Source organism: Gopherus flavomarginatus, chromosome 7 (genome assembly GCF_025201925.1).
Source record: "Gopherus flavomarginatus isolate rGopFla2 chromosome 7, rGopFla2.mat.asm, whole genome shotgun sequence".
Lineage (NCBI taxonomy): Eukaryota > Metazoa > Chordata > Testudines > Testudinidae > Gopherus > Gopherus flavomarginatus.
In genome coordinates, this window is record NC_066623.1 from 58536270 (window position 1) to 58558121 (window position 21852).

The window sequence follows — 21852 nt, forward strand, 5'->3', positions numbered from 1 at the left end:
GAAAGCTGTTCCAAGTGGAGTAAGAGCTGTCATTAAAAAATATGAATTAAAGACTGCTAGGAGGCAGCAGGGGAGCATTTAGGAGTGTGGTATGAGTGACACTTAGAGTGTGCATGGGGCATAGGAAGAAATACAAGATGAGGTGTTGGAGTGATGTGCCGAATATTAAAGGTGAAGATGTGGAGTTTGGGCTTGATGCAGGAAGAAAAGGAGGAAGCCAGTGAAAGGATTTGAGGACTGTCGGCGCAATGAGAGGAGAAGACTTTGGCCCACAGTATTTTGGATAGATAGAGGATAGGTGAGATACAGGGAGGCCAACGTAGAACTTATTCTTGTCCTCTGGGAGACAGCATTGGTAATGGTTGCAACAGCTAAATTCTATTTCTGCCTCTGCTGCTGACTCACTCTGACTTTGGGCAGATCAGTTAATAACCTCTTTGTAAAATGGGAATACAAACCTTCTTAGGGGTTTTTAGTCTTAGTTAATGTTTTGTGAAGAATTTTGAGATCCATGGATGGAAGGTGCTGTAGAAGTTGTACTTCTTACTAGTCAAGATGACAGATGGGTAGGGCATAAATCAGGGTATTAGCAGATTGTGTGGAGAGGAAGAATGGATTTGAGAAAGAGGAAGAAACAAGACTTAGCAAGAGCCTGGCTGTGGAGTGGTGGGCATAACACCCATGTTTCAAGGCTTGGTAACTAGGAAAAGAATGGAGTTGTTAACTGTGATAATGAAGGGGGAGTAAAAGCTTTGGGAGGAAAGGCACTTTGTCCCTTTTGCCACTTGAGGTTGAAACTGTGGCAGGATGTTGAGGATGGAGTATTGCAGTTAGACACTGGAAATAAATGTTCATTGTGAAATCAGCATGAAACTGTGGGGATGGGCAACAATTCTCAAAATGTTATCCATGGAGCACTTCCTGGTGGTCCAAAGACTGAAATACTTTGAGAAGTAAGTTCTCTGGGTTTGGGATTGGGATTGGAGCTGTTCCATAAGAGAGATTTCTGTAGAGTGGTCTGCAGAATGAAAGAGTTTCAGGACCCCAGGCACAGAGAATGAGTATATAGAAAGGAGAGAAGACAGAGAACCCTGAAATAGAACCCTGCAGCAGGACTGGGGTCCCACAGGTCGTGCAGCACCCACTGCTATAATAGCAGAGGAGGGATTTAAAAAAAATCTTATGCAGGGCTCTATCTTGAAAGCTTGCTAGTGGAGAAGAAAATGAGGTGCTTCCAAACAGAACTCTGAAGGAGTAGACAGAAGTAGAAGACAAATTGTATCATGGAAATGCATGCAGGTGAGGCTTTCAGAGTATAAAGGACGATCATTGTGTCGAAGGTGTTGCACTCACAGACCGGGGACAGTTTTAAAACTGGATTTTATTAAACTTAGTGTCCAAAAACACATGCAGAGCTTACACAACCCCATTTCAGCTCAGTCTTTTCATAGCACACCAAAATTCTGCTGCTGCGACCAGAACTATCCCCTTTGAGCCCCCTCAGCATATGTTCAGTCCTTAAAGGGAGAGGGCACAGTAACTCTAACCCTGATATTTCCTTCTGTGTGCTATAAAGGAGAATGAGTAGACAAAGAAGGCCTTTAGACTTGGCCAGGCAGGGGTCACTGGTAATGTTGCTTGGGTCATTTTCAGTAGAGAGAGAAGTTAGATTGGATGGAGGAAAATAAATTGAGACAGTAGGAATAGTGTACTGAAAAATACAATTTTTTATTTTAACAGTAAAAATATTTATAATAGTGAATACTGTACACTTTGTATTGTGTTGTAATTGAAATCAATATATTTGAAAATGTAGAAAAACATCCAGAATATTTAATGAATTTCAATTAATATTCTGTTTAACAGTGTGATTAAAATGGCGATTAATCGTGATTAATTTTTTTTAGTTAATTGTACGAATGAAGTGTGATTGATCAACAGCCCTAAAAATCCACTTTTTAAACACCACAGTCTTTGATAAGTGAGTAAAAAGACAACTATAAACAAGACTTGAAAGATCAGCTCATATGTTTGTCTAAAACAGTTGCAAAGTGCTCAAGTCTGTTCTTAGGGGTGCCTGGGGGTTCCAGTAGATTGCCATCCGGGTTGACATTGCTTTGATTCCCCTTGTCTGCCTGCAGGTGGGAGTATGACGAGAGCTACTGTGATGCAGTGAAGAAGACCTCACCTTATGACTCAGGCCCCCGCCTCCTTGATATCATTGACACCGCCATCTTTGATTATTTGATTGGGAATGCTGACCGACATCATTATGAAAGCTTCCAGGATGATGAAGGAGCCAGTATGCTCATCCTCCTGGACAATGCCAAAAGGTAGGAAGCATATTAATGCTGGCGGCCACTTGGTGATGAGAAAGGCAGCACGCAGTTATCCATGCCCCCACTCTGCCTTTCCCATAGTTATCCATTGCAATAGCTCAAGCTAAAACTCTGTCAATATTCCTTATGGCAAATCCTTTCAAATAATATGGGCTTTCAAAGACCTTGGCATTTGTATTGTGCTGATAATAATCAATTGGACACAGTGATGCCAGAGTAGAAAATATATAGGAATGACAAGGTAGGTTCATGCTGGTGGGGTGTGGCACTATATGTGAAGTTTCAGAGTAGCAGCCGTGTTAGTCTGTATCCGCAGAAAGAACAGGAGTACTTGTGGCAGCTTAGAGACTAACACATTTATTTGAGCATAAGCTTTTCGTGGGGTAAAAAACCACTTCATCGGATGCATGCCGTGGAAAATACAACGTGCACACCATGAAACAATGGGTATTACCATACACACTATAATGAAAGTGATCAGTTAATATGAGCTATTACCAGAGAGAGAGAGAAGGGGAAGGAAGAAAAGAAAACTTTTTTTGTAGTGGTGCCCTCAAGCCCTTTCAAATCCCCCTCCCTTACCCCCCCCCCCACGCATACACCCACTCTGAGGAATTGCTGAGAAAGAGGGGTAAAAAGGAAATCCGCTGTTTTCACCAGCTAATTAAACAATGTACACAATCCTCTTAAGAGACACAAATTCAATTCTGTTCTTAAAAAAACGTAAATTTTATTAATAAAAAAACCATCTGGGAACTTAGGCATTTGCTAGATTTTAAAATTAAAAAAACAAAAACAAAAAAACCTTCAAGGGTTAAGCATCAAGAATAACTTTCTTGAGGTCCAGCTTAAAGGTTACAAGGAAAACAAAAGCATCTGGGGTAGCACAGAGGAGTCCACAAGCCATAAAGAAATGTGTATTCCTAGACATTTCCTGATCTACTTGCATATCTGGGGTTTCAAATGAGTAGTTTCTAGGTATAATATAGATTGATTTTATTTTATTTATTTATTTATTTTTAAATACCTGGCCCCAAGCTTCTTACAGCCTGGTTGCAGCCCTGTCTACCTCTTCCTGGAGAACAAACACAGACAGACAGAAGGGGAGTCTTGTTTCAATTTTTAGAAGTTTTAGTCTTCCCATTGGCTCTTTTGGCCAGGTGCCCACTCACTTCTTTTTACCTATTCATAGCAGTGAGACTTTTTAACCGTTTACAGGTAGAGCAATTAGAGACCAGCTACTAAGAAGGATTTTATAGCTACTGGCTGGATGGGTGCTCATAAAAGGGAGCCACCCCCTTCCTCCTTCATTTATCACAGGACTATTGGATGAAAACACTGGTTTATTTCAAAAGGGTGAGACCATAGGTGACCCAGCTTGAGGGATAAGTCACAAGGTGAATGGAGACAATTAAAGGATAAAACTGTGCAGCATCGCTCTTAGTCTCAATGAGGTGCTCCAAGTGGTGAATCACTTTGCTACAGTATGATCTTAGTACATTAGATAACACCGGTTGAAAATACTTCCTAACTTAGTGAAGACTTAACCTTGGGGTTGAGTTACCAATGAACTACCATGATTGGTAGCTAACTTGAGTTTAAAGCACCTTTTTTGTCGTCTAGACAGACCTTCAGAAGGCTTGAAAATACCATTTCCTCCTTGTTACTCTTGGCCTTTCTTCCCATTTAAGTACTGGGTTCTCCTGCTCCTTTTTTTTCTTGTGAGTATTTCTAATCTGTCTGAAATAAACATGGCTCAGTTTAATTTTCATTGCTGTTTATGCATCGGCCCCTTCAGTGACTCTTTCCATGATGCCAGCAGGGATGTATTCTGCTTTAGGAATATTAGTTAATTGCTGCTGCTCTCAGATGGCTTTTGGTGGATCCTACAAAAATGGTGGCTTTTTAAAATGTCCTGACATTAGAGTGGGAGAGAGTTGCAAATTAGTCAATGGATAGCCATGGTGATAGTCATGGGTTATGACTGTGCTTTTGTTATAACTGTGTTCACATGCTCATACCCTTCAGAAACAATTTCCTCTGGGGGCATCTCAGCCCCAGAAATGAATTTCTTCTGACATTTTGAGTAAAGTCCCTTCAGCTGTCTTTGAGTTACTGAAGCGTGAAAAGAACAGGAGTACTTATGGCACCTTAGAGATTAACAAATTTATTTCAGCACGAGCTTTCGTGGGCTATAGTCTAATCAATTGAGATGAGCTATCATCAGCAGGACTCCTGCTGACAATAGCTCATCTCAATTGATTAGACTCTTCCTGTTGGTGTGCGTACTTCCACCTTTTCATGTTCTCTGTATGTATAAATATCTCCTGTCTGTGTGTTCCATTCTATGCATCCGAAGAAGTGAGCTATAGCCCACGAAAGCTCGTGTTGAAATAAATTCGTTAGTCTCTAAGGTGCCATAAGTACTCCTGTTCTTTTTGCGGATACAAACTAACACGGCTGCTACTCTGAAGCGTGAAAAAATACTCTGATGTTTTAAGGCTCTTTTATGCTTAGCAACTCAGATGAATAAAACAGGTCCAGATTTTGCATGTAAATGGCCCTTGTTAAGGAGCAGACTCTGTTAGGCTTGTGAAGAAATTTTTAAATTAAATTTATAAGTGACTGAAAAATAACTTCTGTGCAAGTTTATTTGCCATCTGTATAAATGGAGCCCAAAATATACTAAGAAGTCCTTTTGGCAGTTCTCTAGCTGAAAGAGTGATAGTGAGGTTTAGATGGATTAGAACTGATCAACATTTTATATCCCTGGCCTTCAGCTCGAGGTTGGCTAACTTGGGGATCTACATGTGCCAAATGGCTGTTCCTCAATACAGTCCTTGTCCAGGAATGTCAGGGAGCTGATACTCTCATTCTTTGTCTAAACTGATATCCCACTTGTTTTCCCCCTTAGCTCAGCAGTGTGGGCTATATCACTACATTTCTTCACAGCTTGTTTTTAAAGTGCCTTGAGATGGCTTGGCAGGGTAAAGAACTATAAAAGCTAAAGCTGCTGCTGCTGCTGTTTGTTGGGTACGTTAACAGAAACTGTTGGGAGTTGTGTCTAATTGGTCATGGGGGTGAGAATGTTTTAGCTTAACTGATTTGAGTTGTTGGAGCATGGATTTGTTTGGTTATTTGATTTCAAATTTCTTACAGAATCTGCTGAGGTCGGAAAGGGTGCTGAGTGTTCAGTATCAGAGGGGTAGCCGTGTTAGTCTGGATCTGTAAAAGTTGTGAAGAGTCCTGTGGCACCTTATAGACTAACAGACGTTTAGGAGCATGAGCTTTCGTGGGTGAATACCCACTTCGTCAGATGCATGTTCAGCTGGCTCACCTGCTTCAAATTTGTTTTTCAGTTTTGGAAACCCCTCCCTGGATGAAAGAAGCATCCTAGCTCCTCTTTATCAGTGCTGCATGTAAGTAAGTCACGGAGAAGCCACTGAGTTTATTTGTATGCAATTGCCAAATCTAAATCAGGAGCACACTGAAATTCATAGCATTGAAGCCCTCTGACAGCCTGGAGACATGCAAGTTATACACAGAACTCTTTTAGGTCACTGGTTCAGATTTACCTTTGATCAGTAATGACAAGTAGCTTCCATCTGCAGCTGTTCAGTGGCTTATATGAAATGAGCTGGTCTCTGGCCAGTTCCTGATGGACAGATGTTTGCATTGGAACTCTCACTGACAGAAGCCTGGGATTGGATAGGCATGGTAACTAAACCACCCTCATTCCTGATGTCCCTTCTGAGGGCTGAGGAACAGTGGCAAGGCAGTGTGTAGAAGCTTGCACTGCTGCTACCTGTGCGGTTCTTGCTTTGGATTATATGGAGGACTTGAGACTTCAAAACTGCTAGTCATTGTGCTGCATAGAGGGAAGAGTGTTCTCTGTGAGGCCTTTTTCTTGTCCCTTATCTGTGCCTGCATCCAGGCAGAGTTCTTCAGGGTATCCCATGACTCCTTAGAGCAGATGGCGTTGTCTGGGATTCTCTGTTCACTGTCCCACTCTGAATCCCTCATTTTGTCCCTGTGACCTGCACCCCCATCCTGCTTTTTTTCATTTTTTGTCTCCTGCAACCTGTTGATTTCTGGGTTCTGTGGCCCCATGCTTACCTGATGGGGCAAGCCTTTCTTTGCTCTTGTGGACTCTGCTCTCCATGTCCAGCTAACAAACAGGCTGTATGTTGCATGAGCACTTAAAAAACCCAAACAAAGAAAGGAAATCGGTGCAGTAGTTTGCATGAATGTGCTGCATCAGGGCAACGCAAACAGAGAAATGAAAATCACATCACTTTTTAAAATAGGCCATCTATTGAGAGTTCCTTGAGTTGCCCCTTGAGGGTTAAGTTTGTCTCCTGAATTCTTCAGTGTCTCTGGAAACCAGGAGCTTTGCAGAGTACAGAGGCTCAGCTCCTCAGACTGCAAGTACAGCCAATATGGCCCCTATATACTACAGCACATTTGACCTACCTTCTTTTGTAACGCCCCTGATTTCTGTAGCACACTAAAGTCTGCAGAAAATTGAAATTTCAACAGGAGCATAAAATAAGTAAATAGAAATGCTTTAAAAAACGATTAAACATTTCCTTAGCTTTCCCTAGTAATTTTTGTAAATGTTTTTTCTTTTTCTTGTTTTGTGTGGCTCCTTTGGAGTCTGTGTCCTCTACTTCAAGTTCCTCCAAACACAGTCCTAGAGGAGAGGTTTCCAGAGGCAATTCCTCTTCCATCCTTGCAGAAGATTGAACAGCTCCCTGCTCTTCTGGTTTTCATTTTCACTGAGCCCAGGTGGTCCTTGGACAGCTCACACCTCTACGCAGGGAAGCCTGTAAACAGAATGTTCTATGGTAGCCATGTGAATGTGCTCAAATCTGTTTCAATTGTTTTGACTGCAGAATTCACAGCTTCCCCTGGGGATAGGGAGTACCCTGTAACATGGGTAACACCACCCTCCCCTAACACTCAGTGACAATGATGCACTCCAAAGGGAGCTATGTGAGTCAGGACCTCAGCTGTGGCAAATTGCTACAACATGGCAACTTTGATGGGAGGATTCCCAGGAGATTCCCCAGAAGAAAACGGTTCAAATGTGATAGTATGAAAAGATTAAATGGCACAGTAGAAAGAACATTGCTATGTACGCTGACTTGGTCGGGAAGGTTAATCTTCTGAGTCTTTTCTCATCCATGACTGATTGTTGGTTGATGAAGTTCTGACTGGAGTAATGCTGAGTAAAGCATTGTTTTGGATTAGCAGTCAGACCTCTCACGCTGTTCCCTTCCCCAGCTCTGTCTGAGAGGCCTTCAGACTGATCTAGCTGCTCTCTTCCTGTCAAGAGTTCCGTGGAGCAATTCTTAGAAGAAATGCAACCTATTAGATCACTTTCCCTTCACCTTCATCTGCTACCAACATTTTAGGTCTTGATTATGTTACAGTTACAGTCCTATTTGGGAGGGCGGAGCGATACCAGTTATAATTTGCTCCCATCTATGCAGGCATAACCATGTGGTAACTGGACTCCTCAACGGAGCAGCTATATGGTAGTGCTGATGGGACCTTAGACTGGAAGTCCTGTGTGCCCTAGTGTGATGTGTGCTCATCTTTCTTTTCCAGCATCCGGGTTTCCACCTGGAACAGACTGAACTACCTGAAGAATGGAGTGCTGAAGTCTGCCTTAAAGACTGCCATGTCTCATGACCCCATCTCACCAGTGCTCTCCGACCCTCACTTGGATGCCATGGACCAGCGGCTCCTGAGCATCCTGGCTACAGTGAAACAGTGCACAGACCAGTTTGGTCCAGACATTGTGCTGGTGGAAGACAGGATGACACTCTCCCATTTGTAACTTTCATGGAAAACAGATGAAACTCCTTTTTTAAAAAAAACAAATGATAGAAAAACAGCACAATCGGTTCTGAATGGCCATGCCCAGGATGGACTGGAAATGAATGGAAAAGCTTCTGAGCCAGGGAGAAAAGTGGTGGTGGTCTTTATCTTTGGCTGATAGCAGCTAGAGAAGGTGGAGAGTTTGGGAGCTCTTGGACAGCCCTGTAGCCACAGAGGCAGCTTCGCCGTCGTGGTGTGTCCATTGTTGGCAGTGGACATTGCACTGGGAAAACAACTGCTGGTGTTAATGGAAGAAAGAGTGGAATTCAAACAGTAATACGTGGGCTGGTTCTAGAGGGGACAGTGGAGATGGAATATTACAGTCCTCTCCCCATTCTCTTTCCACAGCCACCCACTCTTAATATGCTCTTATGAGGTTTTAGTCCAGTTCAGGGTTGTATATAATCAGCTGTGAGCTGGTTAGGCATTTCACTGCCTCTTTAAAAAAAAAAAAAAAAGAAAGAAAAAAGAGGAAGTGGTAAATAAAATAATTATTAGTGCCCCTTAGTGCTGCCTACTGGCATAGAAAGGTCTTGCGAACACCAATGGGGTGGGAGATGGTGTGTCTGCTGCTCAGCTGTCTTCTCGTTAATAAGCTGCTGGGAAGAGGGATCTGCTTCATATGTGATGATGCTTCAATGTTAGCACTGAAGTGCTAGTGAAAATTCATCCATGCAATTGGAAGGTGAGGAGATGGCAAGCTTTTTTTACAGCACTAAGATTCATCCAATGGCTGAGGATTAATATCTGTTCCCCAAGAAATTACTACATGGACCAGCACTACTTTCTGTACATAGGGAATATAGCAGAGCAGATATCCCCATGATTCTATGTCCATATTAACCAAATTATCTTTGTGTTATAGCTGAGAAGCAGGATGAAATCTGTTCTCAGAGCAGATTCCGCTTAGCCAGATCATTCTTCTTACCCTAGGCCCTATAATGGGGTGAGCAGAGTATGTAATACAAACTAGGAACAGGCTTCTTGTTGAACTAAACAGATAGCCAATACTGTGAACAAAGAGCCTGAGGATTTCAGAAAGTATTGGCTGCTGTGCCTATGGTGTCGAAGGGCTTACTCCTCACCACTCCCAATGGCAATCACAGTTCTCAGTGCTGTTGGTTTTGTAAAAGACCAGACATTGACTTTCGTGGCAGAGCTAAACTGAGCAACTTCAGTTGGCCTCCTTCCTTTTCCCAGCTGCTCATCTATAATTCATGCTGTGATATACTGATTCTCTGGTGGTTGTCTTGGAATTCTACCTTGTGTTTGTTTGCAGGGCATTTTTTGTATGGCAAACTTGATGCTCATGAAAAATACATGCTGTCTATAGGAGGGTATGATGGAGGAGTTCTGTGTACATGTTCCTGTGCATTTGTCAATGCACCTCAATTTTGATTTGTAGCTGTCCTCTTCTGTTGGTCCTGTGTCATCCTCTAGCAGAGATTTCAAACTGTTATAGGCTAGCTTGAGGCCACAAAAATCATCCTTTATGATAAATTGATTATTTAAATCCATGGCTCCAGAAGCAAAAGAGGATTTTTTTCAGTACACTCCCACATCTACTGGCCTTGCATCACTTTGATGTGTGTAGCTTATATAGTACAGAAAAGGATCAATAATCTTACTTAAGCTTCGTCCTAGAAATAGCAGGGTTGGGGGGATGTTTTTGTATGCACTACTTTAGATGATACAAGACAAAGTGCAGCAAGTTGATCTCCATTTCTATACTTTCCCTGGCCTCCTGCGATTTCTTTCTTTAAATCTGTTCTAATTGCCAATTTAAGAATCTCTTTGGCTCTGCCATAGTGTGGCTGGCAGTTGGAGATTGTCCTTTCTGTTGCAGGTGTTTATCTTCATGAAATTCAACAAGGTAGAATAGAAATAAAAAGTAACTTCAATGTTCTAGCTGATGCACCTGCTGCCATAGCCAGTCTAGCAGGTATAAGTGGAAGAGATTACATTGAAAATGCAAAAAGACCAGTACTTGTGGCACCTTAGAGGCTAACACATTTATTTGAGCATAAGCTTTCGTGGGCTACAGAAATTGGTTTTATTCAAGGTTAGGGTGTTTACACAACCTGTCCCAAGGAACTGGAGATGCTGTTGTTAATAGGCTAATACCTGATGATACTTATCTCCTCAGGGGACCTGGGCTCACATCATGATTAGAGCATAAGTGAAAGTCTGGTCTTGTTCTAGTTCCCCTCTGGGCATCATCCATGTGTCAAACCAGCTACACATGTAGCCTTAGGACTGGAATAGTAGTGGGTGCTACAGGAAAGGACTGAAGTGCATTGACAGCTGAGAGAGAATTTTGTATAATACTTATTGGCAGTATACCTGACTTTAAACTAGTGCCTATCATTTCAGTTTCATGAGCACAGAATTCGTTCTTCAAAGGCAAATTTCATTTGGTCAGTGAGTTCTTTCCTACTATGTGTGAATTGTTCCTCCTGGCTTCCATCAGAGCAGAACTGCTTCAGCATGAACGAGCTTATTGTGAGTGTGTGTGGGGAGTGTTGGCTCTTTTCTCCATCTTTGAGAGCCCTCTTCTGCCACCCTCACTGATCCCAGATAGTGCCTTATTCTGTGAATAGTCTTACTGATTTCAGTAGGGCTACTTATGGAGTAAGGTGGTACAACTCTACCCCGATACAATGCCATCCTTGGGAGCCAAAAAATCTACCACGTTATAGGTGAAACTGTGTTATATTGAACTTGCTTTGATCTGCCAGAGCGTGCAGCCCGGCCCCTCCAGAGCCGCTGCTTTACTGCGTTATATCCGAATTTGTGTTATATCGGTCACGAGGTGTACTTGGAATGAGTGAGGGTAACGGAATTAAGCTTTGGTGTGCATTGGCATTAAATATTTACTGTGAAACTGAAGATAACTTATTCAAGGAGAGAAGAATAATGAATGGTGTGGCTTGCATGATCTCACAAATCTGTTATTCCCATCTGTTTTGAAGCATAAGCCATGACGTTTCATGGTGCGGGAAGAATCAAATATATTGGGTGGGATTGGGAATTTAATTAACAGTTGCTCATTTGCATTTGGTGATGGGTTTTTGTTTAAAACTACGATCTTGCCACAAAATGAAATTAGTGTAAAGAGCTTTCAGTTTGCTTTCCCTCTGGCTTCCAGAGTGAAAAGTGAGTTGCAGTGAGTTGAGATTTACTAGCCTGCTTTCCTGCACTGTGACTGTCAGAGAATTAAAGCACTGCATCTTGGTTAACAATAAATGGAAAAGGGGTGAATAGGCAACTTTGGAGAAGGGTGGAAGCAGGAAATAAAGGGATGTTATAATATGTTACCTGTGAAGGTCACTGGAAGAGCCTGCTCAGGGCTGGATATGAAGCTAACAGAGAGAAACACTGTGTCCTTTCTTACCTAAAGCTAGGCTACCCCAAAGTAGAAATAAAAATGGCATTCCTATGCCAGTGGGGTCTGTCTTATACCTTAAAAAATGGGCATCCCTCATTTGTAAGAGATGCTAGGCTTTGTCATTGAAATTTTCATGATGCCCTCTTATTCCAGTTGTCACAGTCTACAGATGCACATGCGGTACATGATTGGCCTCAGGTGTTCTGGGGGTATTTAAAGTCAGGGTGCAGAAATCAAGAACTAATCAAGTTGAGCTTTATTAGCCTACTTTTATTTATCTCCTGCCTGAGTCGGCAAACAAGGTGGAGGAAACACTCTAATTTGCTCTTCTGTCAGCATGTAATGAACTGGAGTGTGTCTTGCCAAACAAACTTCAATTAAAAAATAATGTATTAAGATGGTAACTTATTTGTTGTGGCAGCTGGAGCTGGAACAAAAACACCTGCCTTGTAGCTGCCAGAGGATTGCCCCGGGGAGCAGCTGCACAAATGAAGGTTGTTAGTAAGAAGAGAAAACAAATGCAATCCTGACTTTCTATTTGTGTTCCCCAGGGTCAGACTCTGCATAAAGAAACTCTGTGAATAAAAATTTTAATAAAACATTGATGGATTGTTTAAGTCTCTCTTGCTCTGGTTTCCCAGCATACAGTGGCTTAAACTTTGTGTTGTGCTACTATATTTGGTGGTAGTTTCTTAAAAAATGGGCTCTGGTAGTGCATTTTTAAGAAAGGGGCCGCATGGAATGTGTTTGCAAAGTAGCAGTTCAGGTTAGGAGAGGCGTGGCCAAGGAAATGCATCTGCAATGGACTCATCAAAGGAATGCACACGTGTTCAAGTGGTCTCCTCAATGCAATTGTTTTGGCATTAGAAAATTCACCCCAAGGGTCTGCATCAGCAAAGGAGCAATTGTTCTGTATTGCATCATTAGACCAGTACACACAGCTGTCAGCGACACGTGCATTAAATTGCAGCTATTTATGACTGGCTTCCAACTCCTATTGTGGCTGGAAGCCCTTCTGAGAGAGAGGGAGTAAAGAGAGAGTCAGGAAAGTCCCTTGTCTCCCTAAGGCTCGGACTTAGTTTGGCCAGATCATGAGTTAGCTTCCTGGATTACCCCACAGTATCAAGTTTTTCAAAGGTACAGGTGTGACATGCACAATTCTAAATGAGAGTTACATGAAGATCTGGAGGGAAATGCATAGGAAGTGTGTTCTATCTGTGAGGTCTACAGGGACCACAACAGTATGATTCCTGGAGTCAGGCACCTATCAGAACCTTCTCAAATGCAATGTGGTTGTTGACCCTAGGTTGCATTTGGGACCTTTGACTTGGCTTGTGGTGCCACATCCATGTCAGCATGCAAACAAGGATGTCTGCTTTCGATAAAATGCACCAACACAAACTCACACTCTGATGCCCATTTTCACAACTTTGAACTTTACATCCACTTCTTTCTGCTCCTTTGCATTGTGTAACAACAGTATCTCTTTATATCCATCTCCACTGTTTTATATGCCCATTTAGCCCCTTGGAAAAGAAAGGACCCTTGCTGCTTTTCACCAGTTTGGCAACCCATATAAACTACAACAGCTGTTAGGAATTTTTCAAATTAAAATCTTACATTGAAGTTTAACCTTTTCTTTAAACTTCTTCTGTAAAAACTTTTCTCAAATTTTTCCTTTTTTCAATATTTGGCAAAGCTTAACTTAAAAAGTTTTTAGCCTGTTTTGAAAACTGCTTCTTCAGTATCTTTGCTGTATTACTGCTGTGTAGCTGTATCCATCTGGCTGTTGATAAATTTATGCAGTGGTGTTGTAGCTGTATTGGTCCCAGGATATTAGTGAGACAAGGTGGGTGAGGTAATATATTTTATTGGACCAACTTTTGTTGTGAGAGACAAGGTGGGTGAGGTAATATATTTTATTGGACCAACTTTTGTTGGTGAGAGACAAGCTTTTCAGCTTACAGGCCTGAAGACCACCATCTTGTCTCTGATAAATTAAAGGAAATACAATTGTACCAAAGCCAGACATGATCTGGAGAAAGGGGTAAAAAGTGAGGTGACAAAGTTTGCAGATGATACTAAACTACTCAAGATAGTTAAGACCAAAGCAGACTGTGAAGAACTTCAAAAAGATCTCACACAATCTAAGTGATTGGGCAATAAAATGGCAAATGAAATTTAATGTGGATAAATGTAAAGTAATGGAACATTGGAAAAAATAACCCCAACTATACATACAATATGATAGGGGCTAATTTATCTACAACGAATCAGGAAAAAGATCTTAGAGTCATCATGGTTAGTTCTCTGAAGATGTCCATGCAGCGTGCAGCAGCAGTCAAAAAAGCAAACAGGATGTTAGGAATCATTAAAAAGGGGATGGAGAATACCTTATTGCCTTTATATAAATCCATGGTACACCTGCATCTTGAATACTGCATACAGATGTGGTGGTCTCATCTCAAAAAAGATATACTGGCATTAGAAAAGGTTCAGAGAAGGACAACTAAAATGATTAGGGGTTTGGAATGGGTCCCATATGAGGAGAGATTAAAGAGGCTAGGAATTTTCAGCTTGGAAAAGAGACAAAGGGAGAGATATGATAAAGGTATATAAAATCATGAGTGATGTGGAGAAAGTGAATAAGGAAAAATCATTTACTTGTTCCCATACTATAAGAACTAGTGGCCACCAAATGAAATTAATGGATAGCAGGTTTAAAACAAATAAAAAATATAGAGATATAACTATCTCATAGAGCTGGAAGGAACCCCAAAGGGTTATCGAGTCCAGCCCCCTGCCTTCACTAGCAGGACCAAGTACTGATTTTTGCCCCAGATCCCTAAGTGGCCTCTTCAAGGATTGAGCTCACAACCCTGGGTCTAGCAGGCCAATGCTCAAACCCCTGAGCTATCCCTCCAAGTTGTTCATCCCACAGCGCACAGTCAACTTGTGAAACTCCTTGTCTGAGGAGGTTGTGAAGGCTAGGACTATAACAGGGTTTAAAAGAACTGGATTAATTCATGGAGGTAAGTCCATTAATGGCTATTAGCCAGGATGGGTAAGGAATGGTGTCCCTAGCCTTTGTCAGAGAGTGGTGATGGATGGCAGGAGAGAGATCACTGATCATTACATGTTATGTTCGCTCCCTCTGGGGCAGCTGGCATTGGTTACTGTCAGTAGACAGGATACTGAGCTGGATGGACCTTTGGTCTGACTCAGTATGATTGTTCTTGTGTTCTTTTAGCCAAACTTTAGTGGTGCTGTGGTTTTGTTTTTTTCCCTGGTGGGAAACATCTGTCTAGTAGACTTGAACTGAGAGCTCAATTATCAATCAGCTGCTTATTCTCAGGCCATGTTTAGGCAACAGCACTACAGTGCTGCAGCTATGCTGCTGTCGAAACATAGTGTAGACCCTTCCTACAGCAACAGAAAGGGGTTTTCCATCAATGTAGGTTATCCACTTCCCCAAATGGTGGGAGCCAGGTTGATGGAAGAATTCTTACATCAGACTAGCCACACCTACACTAGGGGTTAGGTTGGCTTAACTACAGTGCTCAAGGGTCTGAATTTTTCATAGCTATGTTGATCTAACTTCTTAAGTGTAGACCAGGCCTCAGTTATTGATCAGGACTACATGTGAATAAACATCTACAGATGAAAATCTCCAAATTGGTGATCAGCCTCTCTTCCCGCTGTGAATTGTTTAGGCCAGTGGCTCTCAAACTATCCAGACTACTATACCTGTTTCAGGAGTCTCATTTGTCTTGGGTACCCCACATTTCACCTCTTAAACTACTTGCTTACAAAATCAGACATAAAAATACAGAAGTGTCACAGCCCAGTATTACTGAACAATCGCTTATTCTCTCATTTTTACCGTATAATTATAAAACAATTTGGAATATAAATATTGTACTTACAGTTCAGCGTAGTATATAGAGCAATATAAACAAGTCATATGAAATTTTAATTTGTATTTACTGCTAGTGCTTTTTATGTAGCCTCTTGCACAACTAGGCAAATACTTAGATGAGTTCATGTACCCTCTGGAAGATTTCTGTGTACCCCTAGGGGTACGTGTATCCCTGATTGAGAACCACTGGTTTAGACCTCTGCAGCCATCTATCCTTTAAGCTCCTCCTGCCACTCCTCCCCCCAAAAGAACTAGCAAAGATTACAGTGGATTATTGAAGTTCGGTCCAAGAAATGCAGAAAAAGCAATAATTCCCTCTGTGTTCTTTTCAAGGAGTTGTTTGTATTCTTTTCCCACCAGTTCATAGAATCTGCCCTTGAGAATGACCACTCTTCCTCCCCACCTCTTGTTGATTAATGAAGTAAGATCACATCTAGGCATCTGCCAAGTCCCCCTATGTTCATTGTATTTTAGTGCTATTTTAACAACATTGTGTGGGTGTGTATATATATAAAATTATAAAGACAAACCTGCTTTAAGCCCTGCAAATAGAATTGACACTAAAATTGTATTTTAAACCACTGTAAATATAGCTTTAATAATTTTTGGTGTTTTAATAAACAAAGGGTGTTTTACTCTTTATTCAAGTATTAAGCATTACTGGCACATGGAGGCTAATTGAGAAGCTATTAGCAGGTGATTAACATTGGGCTACATGCAGTGAAACTAGCTCAGAAAAGCCCGTCTGTTTATCCGGAACACCTGGTTAGCTGACAGTTTTGGATGTCCCCCAGGCCGGATAAACCAGAGTGTATTGTCTCATAATACTTAGCATATTGGCCCATCTCTTAACCTGGTTAATAGGTGTACAGTCAGCAGGTTGCTGGAAAGCAGTCATTCTTGTTTTCCTTTTAGCTCCTGTGAAATGCAACCCTTCTGCAGCAGCCTGGATTCTGCTGTGATGCCTGAGCTGGTGACCTATCAGATCTGCCTGAGTACCATGGAACCAGTGTATTGATGGTCAGTTAACCGTTTTCTTTTTTCCCCCAGTATTTGGATTTGCAAACTTTCTTTTCCTTTAGACTCTGAAAACTCTATGTCCTGGGAATGTTTGTTGTTTTTGGTGAGTTTCTTCCTTCTCATGCAGATGTTTCTCAGTCTAAGTTCTTGTCTAGACACACAGTTGCACCAGTTTAATTAAGGGTGTTTTAAAAATCGATGTAGTTGAGGCAGACACTTCAATTTAGTTTAAAAATGGCTTATATTGGTTTAACTCAATTTGGTAAGGAACTGACTTCAATTAAGTTGATATAAGCCAAGTTTAAAATGTGTCCACACAGGGTTTTTGAACTAGTGTAACCAAACCACCAAGTTTTTAAACCTATTTTAAACTAGTTCAACTGTGTGTGTAGAAAATCCCTAAGTCATAGGCAGGTTAGTTTTAAATCAGTGCTCATTATTTTAGGCAGAGGGTTAGAAGTGTTAAGGTTTCATAGATTTTTTTTTTAAAGCCCAAAGGGACAATTATGCTTCTCTAGGCTGATCTGCAAAATGGGAAGTTTTTCTTTCCAACCCACAGGATAATCCCTGTAGATTGTGACCACAGTTTGTAATATTTCTATCAACCTCTAGAGGGCCTTGTATTCCACTGGATGGCTTTCTCACTTTGGAATTGATCTGGTGTATAACCTCTGAAATGAATGAATTGCCAAGCTTATTTAAAAACTGTTGCACTTCATGAGCAGTTGGATGTGCTTAATATTCATTCCATGTTTTGGGATTGAATCTCAGGCTCTAAGCTATGGAGGGTTGTGAGTGGATGATGGGAAGGACTGGAATATAACAAGTGAACTTGAACTTGTCCTCTCCCCATCCTCACTAAATATAGGTGCTAGTCTCTCACTACTCTCTAGGCTGTGTCAGACAGCACCTGGATTTATAAATTATTGGTCACTATTTACGGACTCAGTCTCTAGGCTGCATTTCTAACTGCACCCCGCTTTTCTCCAATATTAAAGTCTTGCTTTATTTGCAATCCTAGAATCTCCTTTCTGTAAAAGCACAGGCCAGGCTAGCCTTAAGGGAGAGGGTTTATGTGATGGGGGCTCCTTCTTGGACCAGCTAAGATTGGGTGTGTTGTGTGGGCTGTCTGTATATTGTACTGTATACCAGTGCTCTAGAATGTGCTGGGACAGATGCAGCTAGGAAAGGATGAATGGAACAGAGGCCCCCTCCTCCCAAAATTCATGTTCCCAGGAATCCTGGCTGATGCCAGGATCTGGCCCTATAATTCTGCAAAGCAGCTGTTAAAGCCTCAGGATCTTATTGTAAATCACTAGGATGCCCAGAGTAAGTGCCCAGCCTGTAGAGCAGGGGTCTCAAACTCAAATGACCATGAGGGCTAGTGCATTGGCCTGAGGGCTGGATCACTGATGCACACCCCTCACTGCCCCTGCCCCCACTCCACCCCTTCCATGAGGCACCGCCTCTTCCCACCCCTTCCCTGAAGACCCCACCCCAACTCCACCTCTTCCCTGCCCCCAGAGGGTGCATGAGGAGTGTGGTGGGGGCTCAGGGCAGGGCTTTGAGGTGCAGCAGGGGGTTGGGGGGTGCAGGCAGGGGGCTTAGGGTGCAGAAGGGCTGTGGGAAGCAGCAGGGGGTGGGGTGCAGCAGGGGGTTGCAGTTCAGGATGGGGGCTTGGCAGGGGGTTGAGGTGCAGCAGGGGGCCATAAGAATGGCCGTACCGGGTCAGACCAAAGGTCCATCTAGCCCAGTATCTGGCTACCGACAGTGGCCAATGCCAGGTGCCCCAGAGGGAGTGAAGCTAACAGGCAATGGTCAAGTGATCTCTCTCCTGCCATCCATCTCCATCCTCTGATGAACAGAGGCTAGGGACACCATTTTTTACCCTTCCTGGCTAATAGCCATTTATGGACTTAGCCACCATGAATTTATCCAGTTCCCTTTTAAACATTGTTATAGTCCCAGCCTTCACAGCCTCCTCAGATAAGGAGTTCCACAAGTTGACTGTGCGCGGTGTGAAGAACAACTTCCTTTTATTTGTTTTAAACCTGCTGCCTATTAATTTCATTTGGTGACCCCTAGTTCTTGTATTATGGGAATAAGTACATAACTTTTCCTTATCCACTTTCTCAACATCACTCATGATTTTATATACCTCTATCATATCCCCCCTTAGTCTCCTCTTTTCCAAGCTGAAGAGGCCTAGCCTCTTTAATCTTTCCTCGTATGGGACCCTCTCCAAACCCCTATCATTTTAGTTGCCCTTTTCTGAACCTTTTCTAGTGCTAGAATATCTTTTTTTGAGGTGAGGAGACCACATCTGTACACGGTATTCGAGATGTGGGTGTACCATGGATTTATATAAGGGCAATAATATATTCTCAATCTTATTCTCTATCCCCTTTTTAATGATTCCTAACATCTTGTTTGCTTTTTTGACCGCCTCTGCACACTGTGTGGACATCTTCAGAGAACTATCCACGATGACGCCAAGATCTTTTTCCTGACTCGTTGTAGCTAAATTAGCCCCCATCATATTGTATGTATAGTTGGGGTTATTTTTTCCAATGTGCATTACTTTACATTTATCCACATTAAATTTCATTTGCCATTTTGTTGCCCAATCACATAGTTTTGTGAGATCTTTTTGAAGTTCTTCACAATCTGCTTTGGTCTTAACTATCTTGAGTAGTTTAGTATCATCTGCAAACTTTGTCACCTCACTGTTTACCCCTTTCTCCAGATCATTTATGAATAAATGAATAGGATTGGTTCTAGGACTGACCCTTGGGGAACACCACTAGTTCCCCCTCTCCATTCTGAGAACTTACCATTAATTCCTACCCTTTGTTCCCTGTCTTTTAGCCAGTTCTCAATCCATGAAAGGACCTTTCCTTTTATCCCATGACAGCTTAATTTACGTAAGAGCCTTTGGTGAGGGACCTTGTCAAAGGCTTTCTGGAAATCTACGTACACTATGTCCACTGGATCCCCCTTGTCCACATGTTTGTTGACCCCTTCAAAGAACTCTAATAGATTAGTAAGACACGATTTCCCTTTACAGAAACCATGTTGACTATTGCTCAACAGTTTGTTTTTCTATGTGTCTGACAATTTTATTCTTAACTATTGTTTCGACTAATTTGCCTGGTACCGATGTTAGACTTACCAGTCTGTAATTGCTGGGATCACCTCTAGAGTCCTTTTAAAATATTGGCGTTACATTAGCTAACTTCCAGTCAGTGGGTACCAAAGCCGATTTAAAGGACAGGTTACAAACCTTAGTTAATAGTTCCGCAACTTCATATTTGAGTTCTTTCAGAACTCTTGGGTGAATTCCATCTGGTCCCGGTGACTTGTTAATGTTGAGTTTATCAATTAATTCCAAAACCTCCTCTAGTGACACTTCAATCTGTGACAGTTCCTCAGATTTGTCACCTACAAAAGCCAGTTCAGGTTTGGGAATCTCCCTAACATCCTCAGCCGTGAAGACTGAAGCAAAGAATCCATTTAGTTTCTCTGCAATGACTTTATCGTCGTTAAGCGCTCCTTTTGTATTTCAATCGTCAAAGAGCCCCACTGGTTGTTTAGCAGGCTTCCCTCTTCTGATGTACTTAAAAAACATTTTGTTATTACCTTTGGAGATTTTGGCTAGCTGTTCTTCAAACTCCTCTTTGGCTTTTCTTATTACAATCTTGCACTTAAGCTGGCAGTGTTTGTGCTCCTTTCTATTTGCCTCACTAGGATTTGACTTCCACTTTTTAAAGGAAGTCTTTTTCTCTCTCACTGCTTCTTTTACATGGTTGTTAAGCCACGGTGGCTCTTTTTTAGTTTTTTTACTGTGTTTCTTAATTTGGGATATACATTGAAGTTGGGCCTCTATTATGGTGTCTTTAAAAAGGGCCCATGCAACTTGCAGGGATTTCACTTTAGTCACTGTACCTTTTAACTTTTATTTAACTAACCCTCTCATTTTTGTATAGTTCCCCCTTTTGAAATTAAATGCCACAGTGTTGGGCTGTTGAGGTGTTCTTCCCCCCACAGGGATGTTGAATGCTATTGTATTATGGTCACTATTTCCAAGTGGTCCTGCTATAATTACCTCTTGGACCAGCTCCTGCGCTCCACTCAGGATTAAATCTAGAGTTGCCTCTCCCCTTGTGGGTTCCCGTACCAGCTGCTCCATGAAGCAGTCATTTAAAATATCGAGAAATTTCATCTCTGTATTTCGTCCTGAAGTGAAATGTTCCCAGTCACTATGGGGATAATTGAAATCCCCCACTACTATTGGATTCTTAATTTTGATAGGCTCTCTAATTTCCCTTAGCATTTCATCATCACTATTACTGTCCTGGTCAGGTGGTCGATAATAGACCCCTAATGTTATTTTTTTGTTAGAGCATGACATTTCTATCCATAGCGATTCTATGGAACATGTGGATTCACTTAAGATTTTTACTTCATTTGAATCTACATTTTCTTTCACATATAGTGCCACTTCTCCCCCTGCACGACCTGTTCTGTCCTTCTGATATATTTTGTACCCCGGAATGATTGTGTCCCATTGATTGTCCTCACTCAACCAGGTTTCTGTGATGCCTATTATATCACTATCCTCCTTTGTCACAAGGCACGCTAGTTCACCCATCTTATTATTTAGACTTCTAGCATATGTGTATAAGCACTTTAAAAACTTGTCCTTGTTTATTTGTCTGCCCTTTTCTGATGTGCCAGATTCTTTTTTATGTGACTGTTTATTATCTGATATAGCCCTTACATTATCCTCTTCTGTCCTCTGCGCCTGACTATAACCTGGAGATTCTCTATCATCAGACTCTCCACTAAGAGAAGTCTGTGTCTGAGCCACATGCTCCTCTGCAGCAGTCAGCTTTCCCCCATCTCCTAGTTTAAAAACTGCTCTACAACCTTTTCAATGTTTAGTGCCAGCAGCCTGGTTCCACTTTGGGCTCGGGGCCGGGTGCAGGAAGACTTCGGACTCCGGGGTGGCAGCAGCGGCACACGCGGAGCCAGGGCACGCTGCCGGGCGTGGCCCTGCTCCAAGAAGTAGCTCGAATCATGTGGCTGGGGGATGCAGGGCTCTGCAGGCTGCTTGCGGCGCCTCCAGGTACCTCCCGGGAAGCTCCCATTGGCCACCGTTCCTGGCCAATGGGAGCTGCGGGGGGGGCGGTGCCTGGAAGCCAGGGCAACACACGGACAGATCCCGCTATTCCCCCGACCCTGTAATGCCGGCTGGCGCGGGGCTCCGCGGCTGTAGTTTGCCCACTCCTGGCCTGCAG

General features: G+C 42.3%; 1 protein-coding gene across 8 annotated transcripts in view; it reads left to right on the forward strand.

Annotated features, from left to right (window-relative positions):
* The window catches only part of FAM20B (FAM20B glycosaminoglycan xylosylkinase), a 33419-nt gene extending 21189 nt beyond the window's left edge, over nt 1-12230 (forward strand). For 5 of the 8 annotated variants that reach the window (XM_050963294.1, XM_050963293.1, XM_050963298.1 and 2 more), the window contains 3 exons: nt 2142-2333; nt 5699-5758; nt 7953-12230. In XM_050963294.1, the coding sequence (XP_050819251.1) occupies nt 2142-2333; nt 5699-5758; nt 7953-8184 (484 nt within the window). In that variant the 3' untranslated portion in view covers nt 8185-12230. Of the gene's footprint in view, nt 1-2141; nt 2334-5698; nt 5763-6995; nt 7187-7952 lie in introns of those variants that run through there. The other 3 variants (XM_050963300.1, XM_050963301.1, XM_050963302.1) reach the window with 3 other exon arrangements.
* The last annotated feature ends 9622 nt before the right edge of the window (nt 12231-21852 follow it).